The sequence below is a fragment of the Chiroxiphia lanceolata genome, chromosome 6 (assembly GCF_009829145.1).
Source record: "Chiroxiphia lanceolata isolate bChiLan1 chromosome 6, bChiLan1.pri, whole genome shotgun sequence".
NCBI lineage: Eukaryota > Metazoa > Chordata > Aves > Passeriformes > Pipridae > Chiroxiphia > Chiroxiphia lanceolata.
In genome coordinates, this window is record NC_045642.1 from 60,340,202 (window position 1) to 60,364,429 (window position 24,228).

The window sequence follows — 24,228 nt, forward strand, 5'->3', positions numbered from 1 at the left end:
AGGGTCTAGGGATGACAGTCTTGATGTAATGCTGACCTAAAGATGTCCCTTAAGGGGACAAGGGGAGAGACTGAGAGAGATTTATATGTGCTATATTTATACAGAAAGATAATATGATATGAAATAAATTATATATGTATGTGCTATAGTAAATACTCATAAGTCCTATTAATTATTCTTATATATATACTAAAGAAAAGCTTCTAAATTTATATTTAAAAAATTTCCGGTCAGGTCCAACTGGGTGTTCACAAAGCTGACCTAAAGATGGCCCTTCAGGGATCATTAAGGGATAAGGCCTGGGATGAGGAGATTCTCCAACCAGGCCACCACGAACACAAGGAGGAATGGTGGCGATGCCTATCACTTGATCCCTGAGCAGCCACAGCTGCCAGAAAGAATTCCTGGGCCCATCTAAAATGGCCACAATGACCATGAGAGTAGGAGGGGAAAGGAGGATGAAAGTCATCTTTGTAGCCCCCCTGGTCATCACTGCAGGCTGTGCTGGGCAGACTGCTGAGAGGGGAATGCTGATGGCAGAGCGCTGCTGCAAAGAGTTTTCCTTTCCCTCTCTCTGTCCCACATGCTCCTCACTTTTTGCCTGCAGTAGGAGGTGCTCGTCTTTGCCCAACTGTGAGCCCCCCAAGAACAGCTGTGTGCAGGAAGACTTCTTTCAACGGCCGTCGTGCAGCATTCTTGAGAGCCGATGTCCCAGTTCACGGCACTCGTTCATTGCCTGCGTGTGGGCGGCCGGATCCTGTGCCAGGCGATGGAAGAGGTTGGGTGGCTCGGCGGTTTTGACATCTGGGGGCAAGAGAATCTCCTGAGGAAACGTCCGGTTGCCCACAACAAAGTGGTCAAGGCGTTTCTCCTCCAGGGAGCCGTGCAGGTACTGCATGGCATCCTCCAGCCGCTGCCGGAAATGCGTCATGCGCCAGCCTGACAGAGGTACGGTGTTCAGGAGGTGCATCACAATGGTCTTCAGGGTATAGGTGGAGAAGCCTATGCCCAGAAGAGCTCGGGCCAAGACATGCAGGCACTTGAGGTGCCAGCTGTTAGGTGGAGCCTGACGGGTAATGAGACTGAAGAATTTCATCTCTGCCACGGCGTAGTCTCAGGCCACATTGTGCTTGGGGTGAAGAGGGCCTCTGTATGCTGGCTGCTCACATAGATGTCTGAATTGCCTACTTGCACTCCTAAGAGCAGCTCAACTGTCAGGCTCTCTCTGCCTCTGGTCACCTTGAATTTGCAGCAGCGGCTGGAGGGCAGCAGCACTAATTGCCAACTGTGTGACTGAGGCAAAGCCGGCCAGGATGCTCTCACCAACTGGTAGAACCAGCGGGCAGTTTTCTCCACATCCAGGTAGGAGCCAGTGCAGAGGGTGTTTAGGAAGTTGGGCTCCTCATTCCTCCTCTGCTCTTCTTCTGGGTGGTGGAGGGAGCACAGCACGTTCTCATCCTGCTGCTCCCTTGGGCAGGTGCACACCAGCTCCACGCGGATGCAGAAGTTCCTGCCGGGTATGTGCCCTGAAGTGTCCATCTCCAGATGGAAGGTGTGGCCCGGGGGAGGAGTGAGAGGTACAAGGACACGGTACACCACATCCTCCTCCCGGGGACTCCAGCCTTCAAAGGCACTGCCCACCCCGATGGCTCGTTGCGGCACTGGGTATGAACTGTTTGACAAGAGGTGTCCAAAGAACATCATGAAGCTGTCCATCAGGACATTTGTCATCGCTCTACCTTCCATCAGGTGCTCTATGTGCTCCTCTAAACGCTGTCTCAGGCTGTGGGTAATAACATCCTCTTCTGCTTCAATTTCAACATCATGGTCTTCTCCTTCCCACACAATGGCATCACGGTTTTCTTCCCCTTCATTTCCACACCATCGCCATCTCCTGCCCCCTCCTCCCGGCCATTGTTGGCTGGCTGGCGGCTCCTTCTGCTGCGGATAAACCACAGCCACAAGAGGAGGCCCAGGAGTCCAGCCAGAGCCCAGAAGTCCCCCTGTTGCAAGGCAGCCCAGAGCAGGGCTCCCCAGGCCCTGACACTGCGCTCCAGGCTGCTCTGCTCCAGCTCCTGCAGCAGCCGAGTCATCTCTCTGTCCAGGAGCTCTGCACGCAGCTCCATGCACACACGGGTGACCTCATCCAGCCCATCACCCACCATCTGTGGGTACTGGATGAGGGTTTGCAAAAGCACGAGAAGAATCACTTTCGCAGCCATGGCCTGCAGGAGGAGAGAGAGAAGGGTTTGAGTGGGGCTGAAAGGGAGGGAAGGAGGTAGAGGTGAGGGGAGTACGAATGGGAGCAGCGGGGATGTGGAGCAGGAAGAAGAGGGCTCCAGGGCAGCTGGCAGGCAGCAAGGCCTGTCCCACTGCCCCAGCAGCAGTAGCACCATTGGGTACTCAAGGTGTTCTGGTGAGGGATTGGCCCTGGATGCAGAGGGAGAACCCAGCTCCAGGGGCAGCGTTTCGGCCCCGGCCCTCGCCCAGCACAGCCTTGCCCCTGTGTGTGTGCACTCACCACTTGTCCAGGCTCAACTGGGGCAGCGTTACCTGCTGGGGACATCTCTAGCTGCCCCCACTGTGACACAATGCCTGTGATGTCACAAGAGCCAGATCACATCACAGCCAGGACAGCCCCGCCCTTTGTCCCCACCCCGGCTCAGCAACTTCCAGTGGCCCTGGTGTAATTCTTAAGGCTGCCTTGGAGTTAATCTTCTTCCAAGAACTTCCATTCTCCTTTCTTTTGCGTCTATTATCATCTGTTCTTCACTGGTAGTCACATGGAAGAGCCATGTTTGAAGGGACCCTTGAGGGTGTTGGAGTCCAAGCCCGGACTCCACACTACTTGAGCTAAAGTTAAATCTCTGAGTCACAGAGGTTGGAGAAGACCTTGGAGATCTTTTGTCCAACTGCCAACCTTACACTGCCTATTCCACCAATAAACCATGTTCCCAAATGACTCATCAACAGACCCTTTAAATGCCTCCACGGATGGTTACTTAGCCTTTCTCTGGGCACTGTGTTCCCAAACTTGAGAAGCTTTTTGGTGAAGGAAGTTGTCCTAGGATCCAATCGAAATCTCCCCTGGCGCAACTTGATGCCCTTTCCTCTTGTCGCAGTGCTTGTTCCCTGAGAGAACAAGCCATCCCACACCTGGCTACTGCTTCCTTTCTGGTTGTTGTGGAGAACAATTAGGTCCCCCCTGAACTTCTTTTTCCTCATGCTAAACACACCCAGTTCTCACAAACGGTTCTCATCAGGCCTGTACTGCTGTCACCAAAATCCTCCAGAATCCATGGGACAATAAAACCCTCTAACACTGCGTTTTACTGTTAAAAAGCAAGGCATTACTTTATTCACAGTCCTGAGTGTGTCCATGTCCTAAAGAATCCCGGCCTCTATTCAGACACCAATGCAACTGGTTTTCACCTCTTTATTAATTTTTAGGGAAGAAAGAAATGAATGTTCATTGGTTCTAAATGACATAATTCCCTTTCATTGATGAGTAATCTCTCCTCTACTGCTTACTAATTTCTCCTGTTCATGCGATTTAAGTCCTTATTTTTAATCTTTTTATTCTGTTTTTGCCCCAGTACAGACTTTCCAGCACATATACCGAGTCTCTGTTAGTCTCTTCTTTACCTTCTTGTTTCTGTAAAATATCCTTGTGGTCCATAAATTCTGCATACTCAATTTCCAGCTTCAGCAACCCAACTTTCTCTCCCTATCAGAGTTACCTTATCAAACTGAAAGTTTCAGTGTTTTTCCCAAGCTGTGCTCCCACAATAGCAGCTCATGTCAAATGCTGCTGAATGCAAGCGGAAAGTGATTCAACAGAGTGTGTATTATTAGATAAAACAATTAATTAACGAGTTAATGAAACCATTATAACAGGAGAAAAGAGATATCACTTCCAGCAGGGCCACAGTGGTTGCAGGATTCCGCTTTGCCACCCTGACAGAGTTTGGACACCTCAATGTGGTTCCCTGGGAACCACAGTTCTCAGTTTTGTCCTTGGGAACTGCCCATCCCTCCACAGGGACTGGCTCAGTAGAGCCCCCAAAATGCCCCTGGCAGCACATGGATGTGCTCGGCTTCCTCCTTGTGCTGGAGGGGTCTGGCCTTTGCTGCCACTGCTGTAGTGGCCTTTTCCAGCCTCCCACTGTCGACACAGGCGTGTTTGGGGACTTCAGCTCTGCTCTGTGCTCTGCAGGGGCAGTAGGCCTTGCCTTCAACTCTGCCCTGTGCCCTCAGCACAGGCCTGATGTGCAGGCCTTAGCAGGGAGCTGCAGGTCCAGGCCCAGCCCCTCCCCACATGCACACACACACTCTCAGGGAGTTAGTTCCAACCCATAGCAATAATTCAGTGAGATTGGGATCCAGGATCTCAAAACCCACAGAAGAGAAAGGATCCCCCTACAAAAGGAAGAGCTGCCAGAGGGGAGGAAAGAAACTCCTCCAGTCCTTTGAGGGCAACTGACATCCTTTATTCCACAGTGGGGGGGATTTGGGCAAGCCAAGCGTCTGGAAAGGGTTCTTTCTCTCTCTCCCCTGCTCAGGTTGCTTTAAAAACATGAGAAAGCTACTAGAGAGAAGGTAAGGTGGACGTTCTGCAGAGGGCAAGCAGCTCTCCAGCCCTTCACTTGTTGTGCCTCTGCAGGAGCAGAGTGGGATCCCTAAATCTCTGGCTCCAGCGAGAGGCCAGTGGTGGCTGCATTTCTACCCTGAACAGAGCTCCCCTTGGAAAGGATCGCTCTGCTCTCTTGAGGCGCCTGGTGCAAAATGCCCAATCTCTGAGAGGGAAGGAGAAGAGCAGAGAAAAGGTCTGGGATTGTTAAAGGCCTGGTGGGCTGGGTCTTGGAGAATCCTGCTCTGACAAAAAGTGTCCCTTCCTATGGCAGAGGGGTTGGAACCAGATGAATTTTAAGGTCCCTTCCTGCCCAAGGCATTCTGTGATTCGATGAGCAGAGGGGCTGGGTGGCAGGAGGCCTAATTTGGGATGAGAAGCCATTCTGCACTCTCAGTTTGCTTGAGCTCAGTGTGACTGTTCATGAGCACAGACTCACAACTGGTGTGTGCTACGGTTCGTGGGGGTAGAGGGTAATGGGACCGGGCACTGCAATAAGGTTCGGGACACAGTTGAGGTGAGGGAAGCAATGCCGATTTTATTAGGGGTGACAGTGACTTCAATAGGGTAGGTTCAGGGGGTGGACTCAGGCTGAGGGAGGAGTAAAAGACAGGCAGCTCAGGGGAAGCAGGGATTGGGAGAACAGGGAAAGATGGGTGGTAACTTCGGGTCTCCAGGGGAAAGGGCCAATGGGAGCTCTCTCTGCACTGCAGCAAACTGCGGCCAATCAGAGGCAGAGGAGCGGGAAAGCAGGGGAGAACAAACAAGTTTCGGCGGGAAAAGTGTGAGGGGAGAAGAAGACAATATGGAGGGTATAAAATTTTCAACAATAAACTGGGGTACACAGAACTTCACAACAGTACAACAATAAACTGGGGTGAAACTGAGGGGAAAACTGTCCGTCCGGTGAATGTCCAATTCATCATAAGAATGTCCCTTTTAGTTTTCATATATTTTTCTCCACGCCTGGTATTTCTCCCAGTCTGATTCTTCCTCTGCCACAAGAAGCCATTCAGCACTCTCAGTTTGCTTGAGGTCAATATGACTGTTCATGAGGACAGAGTCACAACTGGTGGGATTTACCAAGCCTCTGGGCCTGGTTGAGTTCTACACAAACTTGCACGATCCAGATTCTGGAATAGCTTTCTTTATTAAAGCAAGGGGAAAGCGATTTCTGGATTGCCAGTCCTAAATACAGTGTCTACAGAGTGTTAATATGTGTTGAAACAAAGAGTGGGAGATCTATTGGTGCTATATTGATGTAATACTAATATTATATCAAGTGAACTACCTATAAATATAAGTATGCATTAAATTAAAAATTATGTAGTTATATATTAAAAGATTAAGGTCAGCTCCAGCTGTGTCTGGGGATGACAGACTTCGTGCAATGCTGACCTAAAGGTGTGCCTTAAGGGGACAAGCAGAAAGACTGTGAGAGATTTATTAATGCTATATTAATATATACAAATATTACTATATCAAGTTAATTATCTATGTGCTATAAAAAATATCAAGAGATATATGTAATATTACCTAAAATAAATCTATTAAAAAAAAGTGGGACCAGATTTATTTGTCCTATCCTTCTATATACAAATAATGTTATATTAATTAAATTATATATCTATGTGCTATAGTAAATATCTCTATGTCCTATTAGTTTTAAATATATATATACTAATGAAAAACTTTTAAATTTCTATCTAAAAAATTTCAGGTCAGGTCCAGCAGGGTGAGTGCAACCTTGACCTAAAGATGGCCCTTCAGGGATCAATGAGAGATATAGTTTGGGATGAGCAGATTCTCCAGCCAGGCCACCACGAACACAAGCAGCAATTGTGGTGATGCCTATCACTTGATCCCTGAGCAGCCACAGCTGCCAGAAAGAATTCCTGGGCCCATCTAAAATGGCCACAATGGCCGTGAGAGTGGGAGGGCAAAGGAGGATGAAAGTCATCTTTGTAGCCCCCCTGGTCATCACTGCAGGCTGTGGTGGGCAGCTGAGAGGGGAATGCTGATGGCAGAGCGCTGCTGCAAAGGGTTTTCCTTTCCCTCTCTCTGTCCCACATGCTCCTCACTTTTTGCCTGCAGTAGGAGGTGCTCGTCTTTGCCCAGCTGTGAGCCCCCCAAGCACAGCTGTGTGCAGGAAGACTTCTTTCAACGGCCGTCGTGCAGCATTCTTGAGAGCCGATGTCCCAGTTCACGGCACTCGTTCATTGCCTGCGTGTGGGCGGCCGGATCCTGTGCCAGGCGATGGAAGAGGTTGGGTGGCTCGGCGGTTTTGACATCTGGGGGCAAGAGAATCTCCTGAGGAAACGTCCGGTTGCCCACAACAAAGTGGTCAAGGCGTTTCTCCTCCAGGGAGCCGTGCAGGTACTGCATGGCATCCTCCAGCCGCTGCCGGAAATGCGTCATGCGCCAGCCTGACAGAGGTACGGTGTTCAGGAGGTGCATCACAATGGTCTTCAGGGTATAGGTGGAGAAGCCTATGCCCAGAAGAGCTCGGGCCAAGACATGCAGGCACTTGAGGTGCCAGCTGTTAGGTGGAGCCTGACGGGTAATGAGACTGAAGAATTTCATCTCTGCCACGGCGTAGGTCTCAGGCCACATTGTGCTTGGGGTGAAGAGGGCCTCTGTAGGCTGGCTGCTCACATAGATGTCTGAATTGCCTACTTGCACTCCTAAGAGCAGCTCAACCGTCAGGCTCTCTCTGCCTCTGGTCACCTTGAATTTGCAGCAGCGGCTGGAGGGCAGCAGCACTAATTGCCAACTGTGTGACTGAGGCAAAGCCGGCCAGGACGCTCTCACCAACTGGTAGAACCAGCGGGCAGTTTTCTCCACATCCAGGTAGGAGCCGGTGCAGAGGGTGTTTAGGAAGTTGGGCTCCTCATTCCTCCTCTGCTCTTCTTCTGGGTGGTGGAGGGAGCACAGCACGTTCTCATCCTGCTGCTCCCTTGGGCAGGTGCACACCGGCTCCATGCGGATGAAGAAGTTCCTACCGGGCAACTGCCCTGAGGTGTCCATCTCCAGATGGAAGGTGTGGCTTGGGGGAGGAGTGAGAGGTACAAGGACACGGTACACCACATCCTCCTCCCGGGGACTCCAACCTTCAAAGGCACTGCCCACCCCAATGGCTCGTTGCGGCACTGGGTATGAACTGTTTGACAAGAGGTGTCCTAAGAACATCATGAAACTGTCCATCAGGAAATTTGTCATCGCGCTACCTTCCATCAGGTGTTCTATATGCGCCTCTAAATGCTGTCTCAGGCTGTGGGTAATAACATCCTCTTCTGCTTCAATTTCAACATCATGGTCTTCTCCTTCCCACACAATGGCATCACGGTTTTCTTCCCCTTCATTTCCACCACCATCGCCATCTCCTGCCCCCTCCTCCCGGCCATTGTTGGCTGGCTGGCGACTCCTTCTGCTGCGGATAAACCACAGCCACAAGAGGAGGCCAGGAGTCCAGCCAGAGCCCAGAAGTCCCCCTGTTGCAAGGCAGCCCAGAGCAGGGCTCCCCAGGCCCTGACACTGCGCTCCAGGCTGCTCTGCTCCAGTTCCTGCAGCAGCCGAGTCATCTCTCTGTCCAGGAGCTCTGCACGCAGCTCCATGCGCACACGGGTGACCTCATCCAGACCATCACCCACCATCTGTGGGTACTGGATGAGGGTTTGCAAAAGCTTAAAAAGAAACATTTTCGCAGCCATGGCCTGCAGGAGGAGTGAGAGAAGGGGTTGAGCGGGGCTGAAAGGGAGGGAAGGAGGTAGAGGGGAGGGGAGTACGAATGGGAGCAGCAGGGATGTGGAGCAGGAAGAAGAGGGCTCCAGGGCAGCTGGCAGGCAGCAAGGCCTGTCCCACTGCCCCAGCAGCAGTAGCACCATTGGGTGCCCCAGGTGTTCTGGTGAGGGATTGGCCCTGGATGCAGAGGGACAACCCAGCCCCAGGGGCAGCGTTTCGGCCCCGGCCCTCGCCCAGCGCAGCCTCGCCCCTGCGTGTGTGCACTCACCACTTGTCCAGGCTCAACTGGGGCAGCGTTACCTGCTGGGGCCATCTCTAGCTGCCCCCACTGTGACACAATGCCTGTGATGTCACAAGAGCCAGATCACATCACAGCCAGGACAGCCCCGTCCTTTGTCCCCACCCCGGCTCAGCAACTTCCAGTGGCCCTGGTGTAATTCTTAAGGCTGCCTTGGAGTTAATCTTCTTCCAAGAACTTCCATTCTCCTTTCTTTTGCGTCTATTATCATCTGTTCTTCAGTGGCAGTCACATGGAAGAGCCATGTTTGAAGGGACCCTTGAGGGTGTTGGGGTCCAAGCCCGGACTCCACACTGCTTGAGCTGAAGTTAAATCTCTGAGTCACAGAGGTTGGAGAAGACCTTGGAGATCTTTTGTCCAACTGCCAACCTTACACTGCCTATTCCACCAATAAACCATGTTCCCAAATGACTCATCAACAGGTCTTTTAAATGCCTCCACGGATGGTTACTTAGCCTTTTCTCTGGGCACTGTGTTCCCAAACTTGAGAAGCTTTTTGGTGAAGCAAGTTGTCCTAGGATCCAATCGAAATCTCCCCTGGTGCAACTTGATGCCCTTTCCTCTTGTCACAGTGCTTGTTCCCTGAGAGAACAAGCCATCCCACACCTGGCTACTGCTTCCTTTCTGGTTGTTGTGGAGAACGATTAGGTCCCCCCTGAACTTCTTTTTCCTCATGCGAAACACACCCAGTTCTCTCAAACGCTTCTCATCAGACCTGTACTGCTGTCACCAAAAATCCTCCAGAATCCATGGGACAATAAAACCCTCTAACACTGCGTTTTACTGTTAAAAAGCAAGGCATTACTTTATTCACAATCCTGAGTGTGTCCATGTCCTAAAGAATCCCGGCCTCTACCCAGACACCAATGCAACTGGTTTTCACCTCTTTATTAATTTTTAGGGAAGAAAGAAATTAATGTCCATTGGTTCTAAATGACATAATTCCCTTTCATTGATGAGTAATCTCTCCTCTACTGGTTATTAATTCCTCCCTGTTCATGCGATTTAAGTCCTTATTTTTAATCTTTTTATTCTGTTTTTGCCCCGGTACGGACTTTCCGTTACATATCCCGAGTCTCCGTTAGTCTCTTCTTTACCTTCTTGTTTCTGTAAAATATCCTAGTGGTGCATAAATTCTGCATCTCGATTTCCAACTTCAGCAACCCACCTTTCTCTCCCTATTAGTTACCTTATCAAAAGTGAAAGCCAGGCCACCCCCTGAAACTGAAAGTTTCAGTGTTTTTCCCAAGCTGTGCTCCCACAATAGCAGCTCATGTCAAATGCTGCTGGATGCAAGCAGAAAGTGATTCTACACATTGTGTACTATTAATTGAAACAACTGATTAAAAGGTTAAATAAAACCATGAAAATATTGGAAAAGAGATATCATTTCCAGCAGGGCCACAGTGGTTGCAGGATTCCGCTTTGCCACCCTGACAGAGTCTGGACACCTCAGTGTGGTTCTGCTTTGTCCTTGGGAACTGCCCATCCCTCCACAGGGACTGGCTCAGTAGTGCCCCCAAAATCTCCCTGGCAGCACATGGGTGTGCTTGGCTTCCTCCTTGTGCTGGAGGGGTCTGGTCTTTGCTGCCACTGCTATCGTGGCCTGTTCCAGCCTTCCACTGTCGACACAGGCATGTTTGGGGCCTTCAGCTCTGCCCTGTGCCCTCAGCACAGGCCTGATGTGCAGGCCTTAGCAGGGAGCTGCAGGTCCAGGCCCAGCCCTTCCCCACATGCACACACACACTCTCAGGGACTTGGTTCCCACCCATAGCAATAATTCAGTGAGATTGGGATCCAGGATCTCACAACCCACACAAGAGAAAGGATCCCCCTACAAAAGGAAGAGCTGCCAGAGGGGAGGAAAGAAACTCCTCCAGTCCTTTGAGGGCAACTGACATCCTTTATTCCACAGTGGGGGGGATTTGGGCAAGCCAAGCGTCTGGAAAGGGTTCTTTCTCTCTCTTCCCCTGCTCAGGTTGCTTTAAGAAGACAAGGAAGCAACTAGAGACAAGGGAAGATGGATGTTCTGCAGAGGGCAAGCAGCTCTCCAGCCCTTCACTTGTTGTGCCTCTGCAGGAGCAGAGTGGGATCCCTAAATCTCTGGCTCCAGCGAGAGGCCAGTGGTGGCTGCGTTTCTACCCTGAACAGAGCTCCTCTTGGAAAGGATCGCTCTGCTCTCTTGAGGCGCCTGGTGCAAAATGCCCAATCTCTGAGAGGGAAGGAGAAGAGCAGAGAAAAGGTCTGGGATTGTTAAAGGCCTGGTGGGCTGGGTCTTGGAGAATCCTGCTCTGACAAAAAGTGTCCCTTCCTATGGCAGAGGGGTTGGAACCAGATGAATTTTAAGGTCCCTTCCTGCCCAAGGCATTCTGTGATTCGATGAGCAGAGGGGCTGGGTGGCAGGAGGCCTAATTTGGGATGAGAAGCCATTCTGCACTCTCAGTTTGCTTGAGCTCAGTGTGACTGTTCATGAGCACAGACTCACAACTGGTGTGTGCTACGGTTCGTGGGGGTAGAGGGTAATGGGACCGGGCACTGCAATAAGGTTCGGGACACAGTTGAGGTGAGGGAAGCAATGCCGATTTTATTAGGGGTGACAGTGACTTCAATAGGGTAGGTTCAGGGGGTGGACTCAGGCTGAGGGAGGAGTAAAAGACAGGCAGCTCAGGGGAAGCAGGGATTGGGAGAACAGGGAAAGATGGGTGGTAACTTCGGGTCTCCAGGGGAAAGGGCCAATGGGAGCTCTCTCTGCACTGCAGCAAACTGCGGCCAATCAGAGGCAGAGGAGCGGGAAAGCAGGGGAGAACAAACAAGTTTCGGCGGGAAAAGTGTGAGGGGAGAAGAAGACAATATGGAGGGTATAAAATTTTCAACAATAAACTGGGGTACACAGAACTTCACAACAGTACAACAATAAACTGGGGTGAAACTGAGGGAAAAACTGTCCGTCCGGTGAATGTCCAATTCATCATAAGAATGTCCCTTTTAGTTTTCATATATTTTTCTCCACGCCTGGTATTTCTCCCAGTCTGATTCTTCCTCTGCCACAAGAAGCCATTCAGCACTCTCAGTTTGCTTGAGGTCAATATGACTGTTCATGAGGACAGAGTCACAACTGGTGGGATTTACCAAGCCTCTGGGCCTGGTTGAGTTCTACACAAACTTGCACGATCCAGATTCTGGAATAGCTTTCTTTATTAAAGCAAGGGGAAAGCGATTTCTGGATTGCCAGTCCTAAATACAGTGTCTACAGAGTGTTAATATGTGTTGAAACAAAGAGTGGGAGATCTATTGGTGCTATATTGATGTAATACTAATATTATATCAAGTGAACTACCTATAAAATATAAGTATGCATTAAATTAAAAATTATGTAGTTATATATTAAAAGATTAAGGTCAGCTCCAGCTGTGTCTGGGGATGACAGACTTCGTGCAATGCTGACCTAAAGGTGTCCCTTAAGGGGACAAGCAGAAAGACTGTGAGAGATTTATTAATGCTATATTAATATATACAAATATTACTATATCAAGTTAATTATCTATGTGCTATAAAAAATATCAAGAGATATATGTAATATTACCTAAAATATATCTATTAAAAAAAAGTGGGGCCAGATTTATTTGTCCTATCCTTCTATATACAAATAATGTTATATTAATTAAATTATATATCTATGTGCTATAGTAAATATCTCTATGTCCTATTAGTTTTAAATATATATATACTAATGAAAAACTTTTAAATTTCTATCTAAAAAATTTCAGGTCAGGTCCAGCAGGGTGAGTGCAACCTTGACCTAAAGATGGCCCTTCAGGGATCAATGAGAGATATAGTTTGGGATGAGCAGATTCTCCAGCCAGGCCACCACGAACACAAGCAGCAATTGTGGTGATGCCTATCACTTGATCCCTGAGCAGCTGGAGCTACCAGAAAGAATTCCTGGGCCCATCTAAAATGGCCACAATGGCCGTGAGAGTGGGAGGGCAAAGAAGGATGAAAGTCATCTTTGTAGCCCCCCTGGTCATCACTGCAGGCTGTGGTGGGCAGACTGCTGAGAGGGGAATGCTGATGGCAGAGCGCTGCTGCAAAGGGTTTTCCTTTCCCTCTCTCTGTCCCACATGCTCCTCACTTTTTGCCTGCAGTAGGAGGTGCTCGTCTTTGCCCAGCTGTGAGCCCCCCAAGCACAGCTGTGTGCAGGAAGACTTCTTTCAACGGCCGTCGTGCAGCATTCTTGAGAGCCGATGTCCCAGTTCACGGCACTCGTTCATTGCCTGCATGTGGGCGGCCGGATCCAGTGCCAGGCGATGGAAGAGGTTGGGTGGCTCGGCGGTTTTGACATCTGGGGGCAAGAGAATCTCCTGAGGAAACGTCCGGTTGCCCACAACAAAGTGGTCAAGGCGTTTCTCCTCCAGGGAGCCGTGCAGGTACTGCATGGCATCCTCCAGCCGCTGCCGGAAATGCGTCATGCGCCAGCCTGACAGAGGTACGGTGTTCAGGAGGTGCATCACAATGGTCTTCAGGGTATAGGTGGAGAAGCCTATGCCCAGAAGAGCTCGGGCCAAGACATGCAGGCACTTGAGGTGCCAGCTGTTAGGTGGAGCCTGACGGGTAATGAGACTGAAGAATTTCATCTCTGCCACGGCGTAGGTCTCAGGCCACACTGTGCTTGGGGTGAAGAGGGCCTCTGTATGCTGGCTGCTCACATAGATGTCTGAATTGCCTACTTGCACTCCTAAGAGCAGCTCAACCGTCAGGCTCTCTCTGCCTCTGGTCACCTTGAATTTGCAGCAGCGGTTGGAGGGCAGCAGCACTAATTGCCAACTGTGTGACTGAGGCAAAGCCGGCCAGGACGCTCTCACCAACTGGTAGAACCAGCGGGCAGTTTTCTCCACATCCAGGTAGGAGCCGGTGCAGAGGGTGTTTAGGAAGTTGGGCTCCTCATTCCTCCTCTGCTCTTCTTCTGGGTGGTGGAGGGAGCACAGCACGTTCTCATCCTGCTGCTCCCTTGGGCAGGTGCACACCGGCTCCATGCGGATGAAGAAGTTCCTACCGGGCAACTGCCCTGAGGTGTCCATCTCCAGATGGAAGGTGTGGCTTGGGGGAGGAGTGAGAGGTACAAGGACACGGTACACCACATCCTCCTCCCGGGGACTCCAACCTTCAAAGGCACTGCCCACCCCAATGGCTCGTTGCGGCACTGGGTATGAACTGTTTGACAAGAGGTGTCCTAAGAACATCATGAAACTGTCCATCAGGAAATTTGTCATCTCGCTACCTTCCATCAGGTGTTCTATATGCACCTCTAAATGCTGTCTCAGGCTGTGGGTAATAACATCCTCTTCTACTTCAATTTCAACATCATGGTCTTCTCCTTCCCACACAATGGCATCACGGTTTTCTTCCCCTTCATTTCCACCACCATCACCATCTCCTGCCCCCTCCTCCCGGCCATTGTTGGCTGGCTGGCGGCTCCTTCTGCTGCGGATAAACCACAGCCACAAGAGGAGGCCCAGGAGTCCAGCCAGAGCCCAGAAGTCCCCCTGTTGCAAGGCAGCCCAGAGCAGGGCTCCCCAGGCCCTGACACTGCGCTCCAGGCTGCTCTGCTCCAGTTCCTGCAGCAGCCGAGTCATCTCTCTGTCCAGGAGCTCTGCACGCAGCTCCATGCGCACACGGGTGACCTCATCCAGCCCATCACCCACCATCTGTGGGTACTGGATGAGGGTTTGCAAAAGCTTAAAAAGAAACATTTTCACAGCCATGGCCTGCAGGAGGAGAGAGAGAAGGGTTTGAGTGGGGCTGAAAGGGAGGGAAGGAGGTAGAGGTGAGGGGAGTACGAATGGGAGCAGCAGGGATGTGGAGCAGGAAGAAGAGGGCTCCAGGGCAGCTGGCAGGCAGCAAGGCCTGTCCCACTGCCCCAGCAGCAGTAGCACCATTGGGTGCCCCAGGTGTTCTGGTGAGGGATTGGCCCTGGATGCAGAGGGACAACCCAGCCCCAGGGGCAGCGTTTCAGCCCCGGCCCTCGCCCAGCACAGCCTCGCCCCTGCGTGTGTGCACTCACCACTTGTCCAGGCTCAACTGGGGCAGCGTTACCTGCTGGGGCCATCTCTAGCTGCCCCCACTGTGACACAATGCCTGTGATGTCACAAGAGCCAGATCACATGACAGCCAGGACAGCCCTGCCCTTTGTCCCCACCCCGGCTCAGCAACTTCCTGTGGCCCTGATGTGATGCTTAAGGCTGCCTTGGAGTTAATCTTCTTCCAAGAACTTCCATTCTCCTTTCTTTTGCGTCTATTATCATCTGTTCTTCAGTGGCAGTCACATGGAAGAGCCATGTTTGAAGGGACCCTTGAGGGTGTTGGGGTCCAAGCCCGGACTCCACACTGCTTGAGCTGAAGTTAAATCTCTGAGTCACAGAGGTTGGAGAAGACCTTGGAGATCTTTTGTCCAACTGCCAACCTGACACTGCCTATTCCACCAATAAACCATGTTCCCAAATGACTCATCAACAGACCCTTTAAATGCCTCCACGGATGGTTACTTAGCCTTTTCTCTGGGCACTGTGTTCCCAAACTTGAGAAGCTTTTTGGTGAAGCAAGTTGTCCTAGGATCCAATCGAAATCTCCCCTGGTGCAACTTGATGCCCTTTCCTCTTGTCACAGTGCTTGTTCCCTGAGAGAACAAGCCATCCCACACCTGGCTACTGCTTCCTTTCTGGTTGTTGTGGAGAACGATTAGGTCCCCCCTGAACTTCTTTTTCCTCATGTGAAACACACCCAGTTCTCTCAAACGCTTCTCATCAGACCTGTACTGCTGTCACCAAAAATCCTCCAGAATCCATGGGACAATAAAACCCTCTAACACTGCATTTTACTGTTAAAAAGCAAGGCATTACTTTATTCACAATCCTGACTGTGTCCATGTCCTAAAGAATCCCGGCCTCTACCCAGACACCAATGCAACTGGTTTTCACCTCTTTATTAATTTTTAGGGAAGAAAGAAATGAATGTCCATTGGTTCTAAATGACATAATTCCCTTTCATTGATGAGTAATCTCTCCTCTACTGGTTATTAATTCCTCCCTGTTCATGCGAATTAAGTCCTTATTTTTAATCTTTTTATTCTGTTTTTGCCCCGGTACGGACTTTCCGTTACATATCCCGAGTCTCCGTTAGTCTCTTCTTTACCTTCTTGTTTCTGTAAAATATCTTAGTGGTGCATAAATTCTGCATCTCGATTTCCAACTTCAGCAACCCACCTTTCTCTCCCTATTAGTTACCTTATCAAAAGTGAAAGCCAGGCCACCCCCTGAAACTGAAAGTTTCAGTGTTTTTCCCAAGCTGTGCTCCCACAATAGCAGCTCATGTCAAATGCTGCTGGATGCAAGCAGAAAGTGATTCTACACATTGTGTACTATTAATTGAAACAACTGATTAAAAGGTTAAATAAAACCATGAAAATATTGGAAAAGAGATATCATTTCCAGCAGGGCCACAGTGGTTGCAGGATTCCGCTTTGCCACCCTGACAGAGTCTGGACACCTCAGTGTGGTTCTGCTTTGTCCTTGGGAACTGCCCATCCCTCCACAGGGACTGGCTCAGTAGTGCCCCCAAAATCTCCCTGGCAGCACATGGGTGTGCTTGGCTTCCTCCTTGTGCTGGAGGGGTCTGGCCTTTGCTGCCACTGCTATCGTGGCCTGTTCCAGCCTTCCACTGTCGACACAGGCATGTTTGGGGCCTTCAGCTCTGCCCTGTGCCCTCAGCACAGGCCTGATGTGCAGGCCTTAGCAGGGAGCTGCAGGTCCAGGCCCAGCCCTTCCCCACATGCACACACACACTCTCAGGGACTTGGTTCCCACCCATAGCAATAATTCAGTGAGATTGGGATCCAGGATCTCACAACCCACACAAGAGAAAGGATCCCCCTACAAAAGGAAGAGCTGCCAGAGGGGAGGAAAGAAACTCCTCCAGTCTTTTGAGGGCAACTGACATCCTTTATTCCACAGTGGGGGGGATTTGGGCGAACCAAGCGTCTGGAAAGGGTTCTTTCTCTCTCTCCCCTGCTCAGGTTGCTTTAAAAACATGAGAAAGCTACTAGAGAGAAGGGAAGATGGACGTTCTGCAGAGGGCAAGTAGCTCTCCAGCCCTTCATTTGTTGTGCCTCTGCAGGAGCAGAGTGGGATCCCTAAATCTCTGGCTCCAGCGAGAGGCCAGTGGTGGCTGCGTTTCTACCCTGAACAGAGCTCCCCTTCGAAAGGATCGCTCTGCTCTCTTGAGACACCTGGTGCAAAATGCCCAGTTTGTGTGAGGGAATAGGAAGAACAGAGAACAGGTCTGGGAGTGTTAAAGGCCTGGTGGGCTGGGGCCTGGAGAAACCTGGTCTACTGGAAGGTGTCCCTTCCCATGGCAGGGGGGTTGGAACCAGATGAATTTTAAGGTCCCTTCCAGCCCAAGGCATTCTGTGATTTGATGAGCAGAGGGGCCGGGTGGCAGGAGGCCTAATTTGGGATGAGAAGCCATTCAGCACTCTCAGTTTGGCCGAGCTCAATGCGACTGTTCACGAGCACAGACTCACAACTGGTGTGATTTACCAAGACACTAGGCCTGGTTGTGTTCCATACAAACTTGAACAATCCAGATTCTGGAATAGCACTCTTTATTGAAGCAAAGGGGAAAGCAGTTTCTGGATTGCCAGTCTTTAAGGCTGTTCCTACAGGGCATTACTATGTGTTGGGCCAAATCTATTGGTGCTATATTTGTAAAAAAATAATACCTTATCAAATAAATTAACTCTAGTTTATATTATATATATATCTGAAAATTTCAAAACTTCTCTACTCATATATAAAAACATTAAGGTCAGCTGCAACAGAGGCTGGAGATGACAGTCTAGGTGCAAGGCTGACCTAAATGTGTCCCTTAAGGGGACAGGGGGAAACACTGTGAGAGTTTATAAATGCTATACTACTATACAAAAATATTATGATTATTAGATTTAATATCTATATGCTATATTAAATATCAAAGATATAGGAAATATTAATTAAAATATATGCATTAAAAAATTATTCTAAAGTATATATTAAAAAAATTTTAGGTCAGGTCCCGCACAGTGTGTGCAATGCTGACCTAAAGATGTCCCTTCAGGGAACAAGGAGAGATACAGTTTAGGAATATTAGCGATGCCTCTCGCTTGATCCCTGAGCAGCCAGAGCTGTCAGAAAGAATTCCTGGGCCCATCTAAAATGGTCACAGTGGCCGTGAGAGTGGGAGGGCAAAGGAGGATGAAAGTCATCTTTGTAGCCCCCCTGGTCATCACTGCAGGCTGTGCTGGGCAGACTGCTGAGAGGGGAATGCTGATGGCAGAGTCTGCTGCACAGGGTTTTCCCTTCCCTCTCTCTGTCCCACATCCTCCTCTCTTTTTCCTTGTGGTATGAGGTGGTTGTCTTTGAGCAGCTGTGAGCCCCACAAGCACAGCTCTCTATGTGAAGATGTCTTTCACTGGCCGTAGACGACAATTCTTTCGATCCGATCCCAAAGTTGTTGGTACTCCCTCATCGCCTGGGTGTGGGCGGCCGGATCCTGCGCCAGGCGATGGAAGAGGTTGGGTGGCTCGGCCGTTTTGACATCCGGGGGCAAGAGAATCTCTTGAGGAAATGTCCGGTTGCCCACAACAAAGTGGTCAAGGCGTTTCTCCTCCAGGGAGCCACGCAGGTACTCCATGGTATCAGCCAGCCGCCGCAAGACTTGCCTCTTGCACCACCGTGACACGGGTATGGTGTTCAGGAGGTGCATCACAATGGTCTTCATCATGTAAGTGGAGAAGCCTATGCCCACCAGAGCACAGGCAAAGAGCTGCAGGCATCTGAGGTGCCAGCTGTCACGTGGAGCCTGATTGGCAATGTGCCTGAAGAACTTCATCTCTGCCACGGCGTAGGTCTCAGGCCACATTGTACTTGGGGTGAAGAGGGCCTCTGTAGGCTGGCTGCTCACATAGATGTCTGAATTGCCTACTTGCACCCCAAAGAGCAGCTCAACTGTCAGGCTCTCTCTGCCTCTGGTCACCTTGAATTTGCAGCAGCGGCTGGAGGGCAGCAGCACTAATTGCCAACTGTGTGACTGAGGCAAAGCCGGCCAGGACGCTCTCACCAACTGGTAGAACCAGCGGGCAGTTTTCTCCACATCCAGGTAGGAGCCGGTGCAGAGGGTGTTTAGGAAGTTGGGCTCCTCATTCCTCCTCTGCTCTTCTTCTGGGTGGTGGAGGGAGCACAGCACGTTCTCATCCTGCTGCTCCCTTGGGCAGGTGCACACCGGCTCCACACGGATGAAGAAGTTCCTGCCGGGTATGTGCCCTGAAGTGTCTATCTCCAGATGGAAGGTGTGGCTCGGGGGAGGAGTGAGAGGTACAAGGACACGGTACACCACATCCTCCTCCCGGGGACTCCAACCTTCAAAGGCACTGCCCACCCCGATGGCTCGTTGCGGCACTGGGTATGAACTGTCTGACAAGAGGTGTCCAAAGACAAAGGTGAAGTTGTCCATCAGGACAGTTGTGTCTTCGCAACCTCTCTTCAGATCCTGAACAGGCCACTTTATCATGTGCACTAAAACCCATCTCAGGGCATTCTCAAAAGTGAGTTCTTCTTCTTCTTCATAGACATCTTCATTGCCTTCTCTCTGTTCCTCTTCCCCCTCACCATTGTTGTCTGGCTCGTGGCTCCTTCTCCGGCAGACAAACCACAGCCACAGGAGGAGGCCCAGGACTACAGCCAGAGCGCAGAAGTCCCCCTGCTGCAAGGCAGCCCAGAGCAGGGCTCCCCAGGCCCTGACACTGCGCTCCAGGCTGCTCTGCTCCAGCTCCTGCAGCAGCCGAGTCATCTCTCTGTCCAGGAGCTTTGCACGCAGCTCCATGTGCAGACGGGTGTCCTCATCCAGCACATCACCCACCATCTGTGGGTACTGGATGAGGGTTTGCAAAAGCATGAGAAGAAACATTTTTGCAGCCATGGCCTCCAGGAGGAGAGAGAGAAGGGGTTGAGTGGGGCTGAAAGGGAGGGAAGGAGGTAGAGGTGAGGGGAGTGTGGATGGGAGCAGTGGGGACGTGGAGTAGGAAGAAGAGGGTCCCAGGGCAGCTGGCAGGCAGCAAGGCCTGTCCCACTGCCCCAGCAGCAGTAGCACCATTGGGTACCCAAGGTGTTCTGGTGAGGGATTGGCCCTGGATGCAGAGGGAGAACCAAGGCCCCGGGGGTAGCGTTTCGGCCCCGGCCCTCGCCCAGCGCAGCTTCGCCCCTGTGTGTGTGCACTCACCACTTGTCCAGGCTCAACTGGGGCAGCGTTACCTGCTGGGGCCATCTCTAGCTGCCCCCACTGTGACACAATGCCTGTGATGTCACAAGAGCCAGATCACATCACAGCCAGGACAGCCCTGCCCTTTGTCCCCACTCCACCTCAGCAACTTCCAGTGGCCCTGGTGTAATGCTTAAGGCTGCCTTGGAGTTAATCTTCTTCCAAGAACTTCCATTCTCCTTTCTTTTGCATTTATTATCATCTGTTCGTCAGTGGCAGTCACATGGAAGAGCCATGTTTGAAGGGACCCTTGAGGGTGTTGGAGTCCAAGCCCGGACTCCACATTGCTTGAGCTGAAGTTAAATCTCTGAGTCACAGAGGTTGGAGAAGACCTTTGGAGATCTTTTGTCCAACTGCCAACCTTACACTGCCTATTCCACCAATACACCATGTTCCCAAATGACACATCAACAGGCCTTTTAAATGCCTCCAAGGATGGTGAGTTGGCCTTTTCCCTGGGCCGTCTTTTCCCAAACTTGAGAACCTTTTTGGTGAAGGAATTTTTCCTAAGATCCAATTGAAATCTCCCCTGGTGCAACTTGAGGCACCTCTTGTCCTATTGCTTGTTCCCTGAGATAACAAGCCATCCCCAACCTGGCTACCACTTCCTTTCACGTGCTTGTAGAGGACCACTAGGTCCTCCCTAAGTCTCCTTTTCTCCATGCTAAAAACCCCCAGTTCTCTCAGATGCTTCTCAGACTTCTACGCCTGTCACAAAAATCCTCCAAAATCGTTGGGACAATAAAACCCTCTAACACTGCATTTTTAGTGTTAGAAAGCAAGGCATTTCTTTATTCACAGTGCTGCGGGGGGGTGAGGGGAGGTGGCCAACAGAATGAAGATAATGAGTGGAATGGAGCATCTCTCCAATGAGGAAAGGCTGAGACAATTGGGATTGTACTGCCTAAAAGAGGGAAGGCTTTGGGGTGACCTAATTGCAGCCTTCCAGTGCCTGAAAGGAGCCTACAAGAGAGATGCAGAGAGACTTTTTGCAAGGGCATGTCGTGAGAGGAAAAGGGGAAATGGTTTTAGATTTAAGAGGGCAGGCTCAGTTTGGAGAGTAGGAAGAAAGTCCTGAGTGTCCGGGTGGTGAGGCAGTGGCACAGGTTGTCCCAAGAAGCTGTGGATGCCCCAATCCAGGCAGTGTTAAAGGCCTGTTGGGCTGGGGCTTGGAGAAACCTGATCTGCTGAAAGGTGTCCCTTCCCATGGAGGGGGGTTGGAACCAGATGAATTTTAAGGTCCCTTCCAGCCCAAGGCATTCTGTGATTTGATGAGCAGAGGGGCCGGGTGGTGGGAGGCCTAATTTGGGATGAGAAGCCATTCAGCACTCTCAGTTTGGCCAAGCTCAATGCGACTGTTCACGAGCACAGACTCACAACTGGTGGGATTTACCAAGCCTCTGGGCCTGGTTGAGTTCCACACAAACTTGCACGATCCAGATTCTGGAATAGCTTTCTTTATTGAAGCAAAGGGGAAAGCAGTTTCTGGATTGCCAGTCCTAAATGCAGTGACTACCGAGTGTTAATATGTGCTGAAACAAAGAGTGGGAGATCTACTGGTGCTATATTGATGTAATACTAATATTATATCAAGTGAACTACCTATAAACTATAAGTATGCATTACTAAAAAAAATTATCTAGTTATATATTAAAAGATTAAGGTCAGCTCCAACGGGGTCTAGGGATGACAATCTTGATGTAATGCTGACCTAAAGATGTCCCTTAAGGGGACAAGGGGAGAGACTGAGAGAGATTTATATGTGCTATATTTATACAGAAAGATAATATGATATGAAATAAATTATATATGTATGTGCTATAGTAAATACTTATAAGTCTAATTAATTATTCTTATATATATACTAAAGAAAAGCTTCTAAATTTATATTTAAAAAATTTCCGGTCAGGTCCAACTGGGTGTTCACAAAGCTGACCTAAAGATGGCCCTTCAGGGATCATTAAGGGATAAGGCCTGGGATGAGGAGATTCTCAAACCAGACCACCACGAACACATGGAGCAATAGTGGCAATGCCTATCACTTGATCCCTGAGCAGCCACAGCTGCCAGAAAGAATTCCTGGGCCCATCTAAAATGGCCACAATGACCATGAGAGTAGGAGGGGAAAGGAGGATGAAAGTCATCTTTGTAGCCCCCCTGGTCATCACTGCAGGCTGTGCTGGGCAGACTGCTGAGAGGGGAATGCTGATGGCAGAGCGCTGCTGCAAAGGGTTTTCCTTTCCCTCTCTCTGTCCCACATGCTCCTCACTTTTTGCCTGCAGTAGGAGGTGCTTGTCTTTGCCCAGCTGTGAGCCCCCCAAGCACAGCTGTGTGCAGGAAGACTTCTTTCAACGGCCGTCGTGCAGCATTCTTGAGAGCCGATGTCCCAGTTCACGGCACTCGTTCATTGCCTGCGTGTGGGCGGCCGGATCCTGTGCCAGGCGATGGAAGAGGTTGGGTGGCTCGGCGGTTTTGACATCTGGGGGCAAGAGAATCTCCTGAGGAAACGTCCGGTTGCCCACAACAAAGTGGTCAAGGCGTTTCTCCTCCAGGGAGCCGTGCAGGTACTGCATGGCATCCTCCAGCCGCTGCAAGAAATGCGTCATGTGCCATCCTGACAGAGGTACGATGTTCAGGAGGTGCATCACAATGGTCTTCAGGGTATAGGTGGAGAAGCCTATGCCCAGAAGAGCTCGGGTCAAGAGCTGCAAGCATTTGAGGTGCCAGCTGTTAGGTGGAGCCTGCCGGGCAATGTGCCTGAAGAACTTCATCTCTACCACGGTGTAGGTCTCAGGCCACATTGTGCTTGGGGTGAAGAGGGCCTCTGTAGGCTGGCTGCTCACATAGATGTCTGAATTGCCTACTTGCGCCCCAAAGAGCAGCTCAACTGTCAGGCTCTCTCTGCCTCTGGTCACCTTGAATTTGCAGCAGCGGCTGGAGGGCAGCAGCACTAATTGCCAACTGTGTGACTGAGGCAAAGCCGGCCAGGACGCTCTCACCAACTGGTAGAACCAGCGGGCAGTTTTCTCCACATCCAGGTAGGAGCCAGTGCAGAGGGTGTTTAGGAAGTTGGGCTCCTCATTCCTCCTCTGCTCTTCTTCTGGGTGGTGGAGGGAGCACAGCACGTTCTCATCCTGCTGCTCCCTTGGGCAGGTGCACACTGGCTCCACATGGATGAAGAAGTTCCTGCCGGGCAACTGCCATGAGGTGTCCATCTCCAGATGGAAGGTGTGCCCTGGGGGAGGATTGAGGGGTACAAGGACTGAGTACACCACATCCTCCTCCCGGGGACTCCAGCCTTCAAAGGCACTGCCCACCCCGATGGCTCGTTGCGGCACTGGGTATGAACTGTCTGACAAGATCTCTCTAATGATAATCACAAAGCTGTCCATCAGGAAATTTGTCATCTCGCTGCCTTCCTCCAGGTCCTGATCAGGCCACTGTATGTGCTCCTCTAAAAGCCATCTCAGGTTGTGGGCAATAACATCATCTTCTACTTCATTTTCAACATCATGGCCTTCTCCTTCATTTGCATCATCGTTGTTGACTTCCTGCCCATTCGCATCACGGTTTTCTTCCCCTTCATTTCCACCACCATCGCCATCTCCTGCCCCCTCCTCCCGGCCATTGTTGGCTGGCTGGCGGCTCCTTCTGCTGCGGATAAACCACAGCCACAAGAGGAGGCCCTGGACTCCAGCCAGAGCCCAGAAGTCCTCCTGTTGCAAGGCAGCCCAGAGCAGGGCTCCCCAGGCCCTGACACTGCGCTCCAGGCTGCTCTGCTCCAGCTCCTGCAGCAGCCGAGTCATCTCTCTGTCCAGGAGCTCTGCACGCAGCTCCATGCGCACACGGGTGACCTCATCCAGACCATCACCCACCATCTGTGGGTACTGGATGAGGGTTTGCAAAAGCACGAGAAGAATCACTTTCGCAGCCATGGCCTGCAGGAGGAGAGAGAGAAGGGTTTGAGTGGGGCTGAAAGGGAGGGAAGGAGGTAGAGGTGAGGGGAGTACGAATGGGAGCAGCAGGGATGTGGAGCAGGAAGAAGAGGGCTCCAGGGCAGCTGGCAGGCAGCAAGGCCTGTCCCACTGCCCCAGCAGCAGCAGCACCATTGGGTGCCCCAGGTGTTCTGGTGAGGGATTGGCCCTGGATGCAGAGGGAGAACCCAGCCCCAGGGGCAGCGTTTCAGCCCCGGCCCTCGCCCAGCGCAGCCTCA

The 24,228-nt window shown here is 50.9% G+C and overlaps 2 protein-coding genes across 2 annotated transcripts; both read right to left on the bottom strand.

The window, feature by feature from the left end:
• Positions 1 to 647: 647 nt before the first annotated feature.
• Positions 648 to 23,972, bottom strand: LOC116788739 (inositol 1,4,5-trisphosphate receptor-interacting protein-like 1). Its single transcript, XM_032691806.1, is given in 3 exon segments — positions 648 to 1,113; positions 1,116 to 1,829; positions 23,533 to 23,972. Coding segments are annotated over 3 exon segments (1,572 nt in total). The 5' UTR covers positions 23,951 to 23,972; the 3' UTR covers positions 648 to 673.
• Positions 17,309 to 19,703, bottom strand: LOC116788740 (inositol 1,4,5-trisphosphate receptor-interacting protein-like 1). The gene has a single exon (XM_032691807.1). The coding sequence runs from the start codon at positions 19,674 to 19,676 to the stop codon at positions 18,168 to 18,170; it is 1,509 nt and encodes a 502-aa protein (XP_032547698.1). The 5' UTR covers positions 19,677 to 19,703; the 3' UTR covers positions 17,309 to 18,167.
• Positions 23,973 to 24,228: the final 256 nt, after the last annotated feature.

Coding starts and splice junctions, on each gene's coding strand:
- LOC116788740 (XM_032691807.1), bottom strand. CDS start 19,676: ATGGCTGCAAAAATGTTTCTTCTCATGCTTTTGCAAACCCTCATCCAG.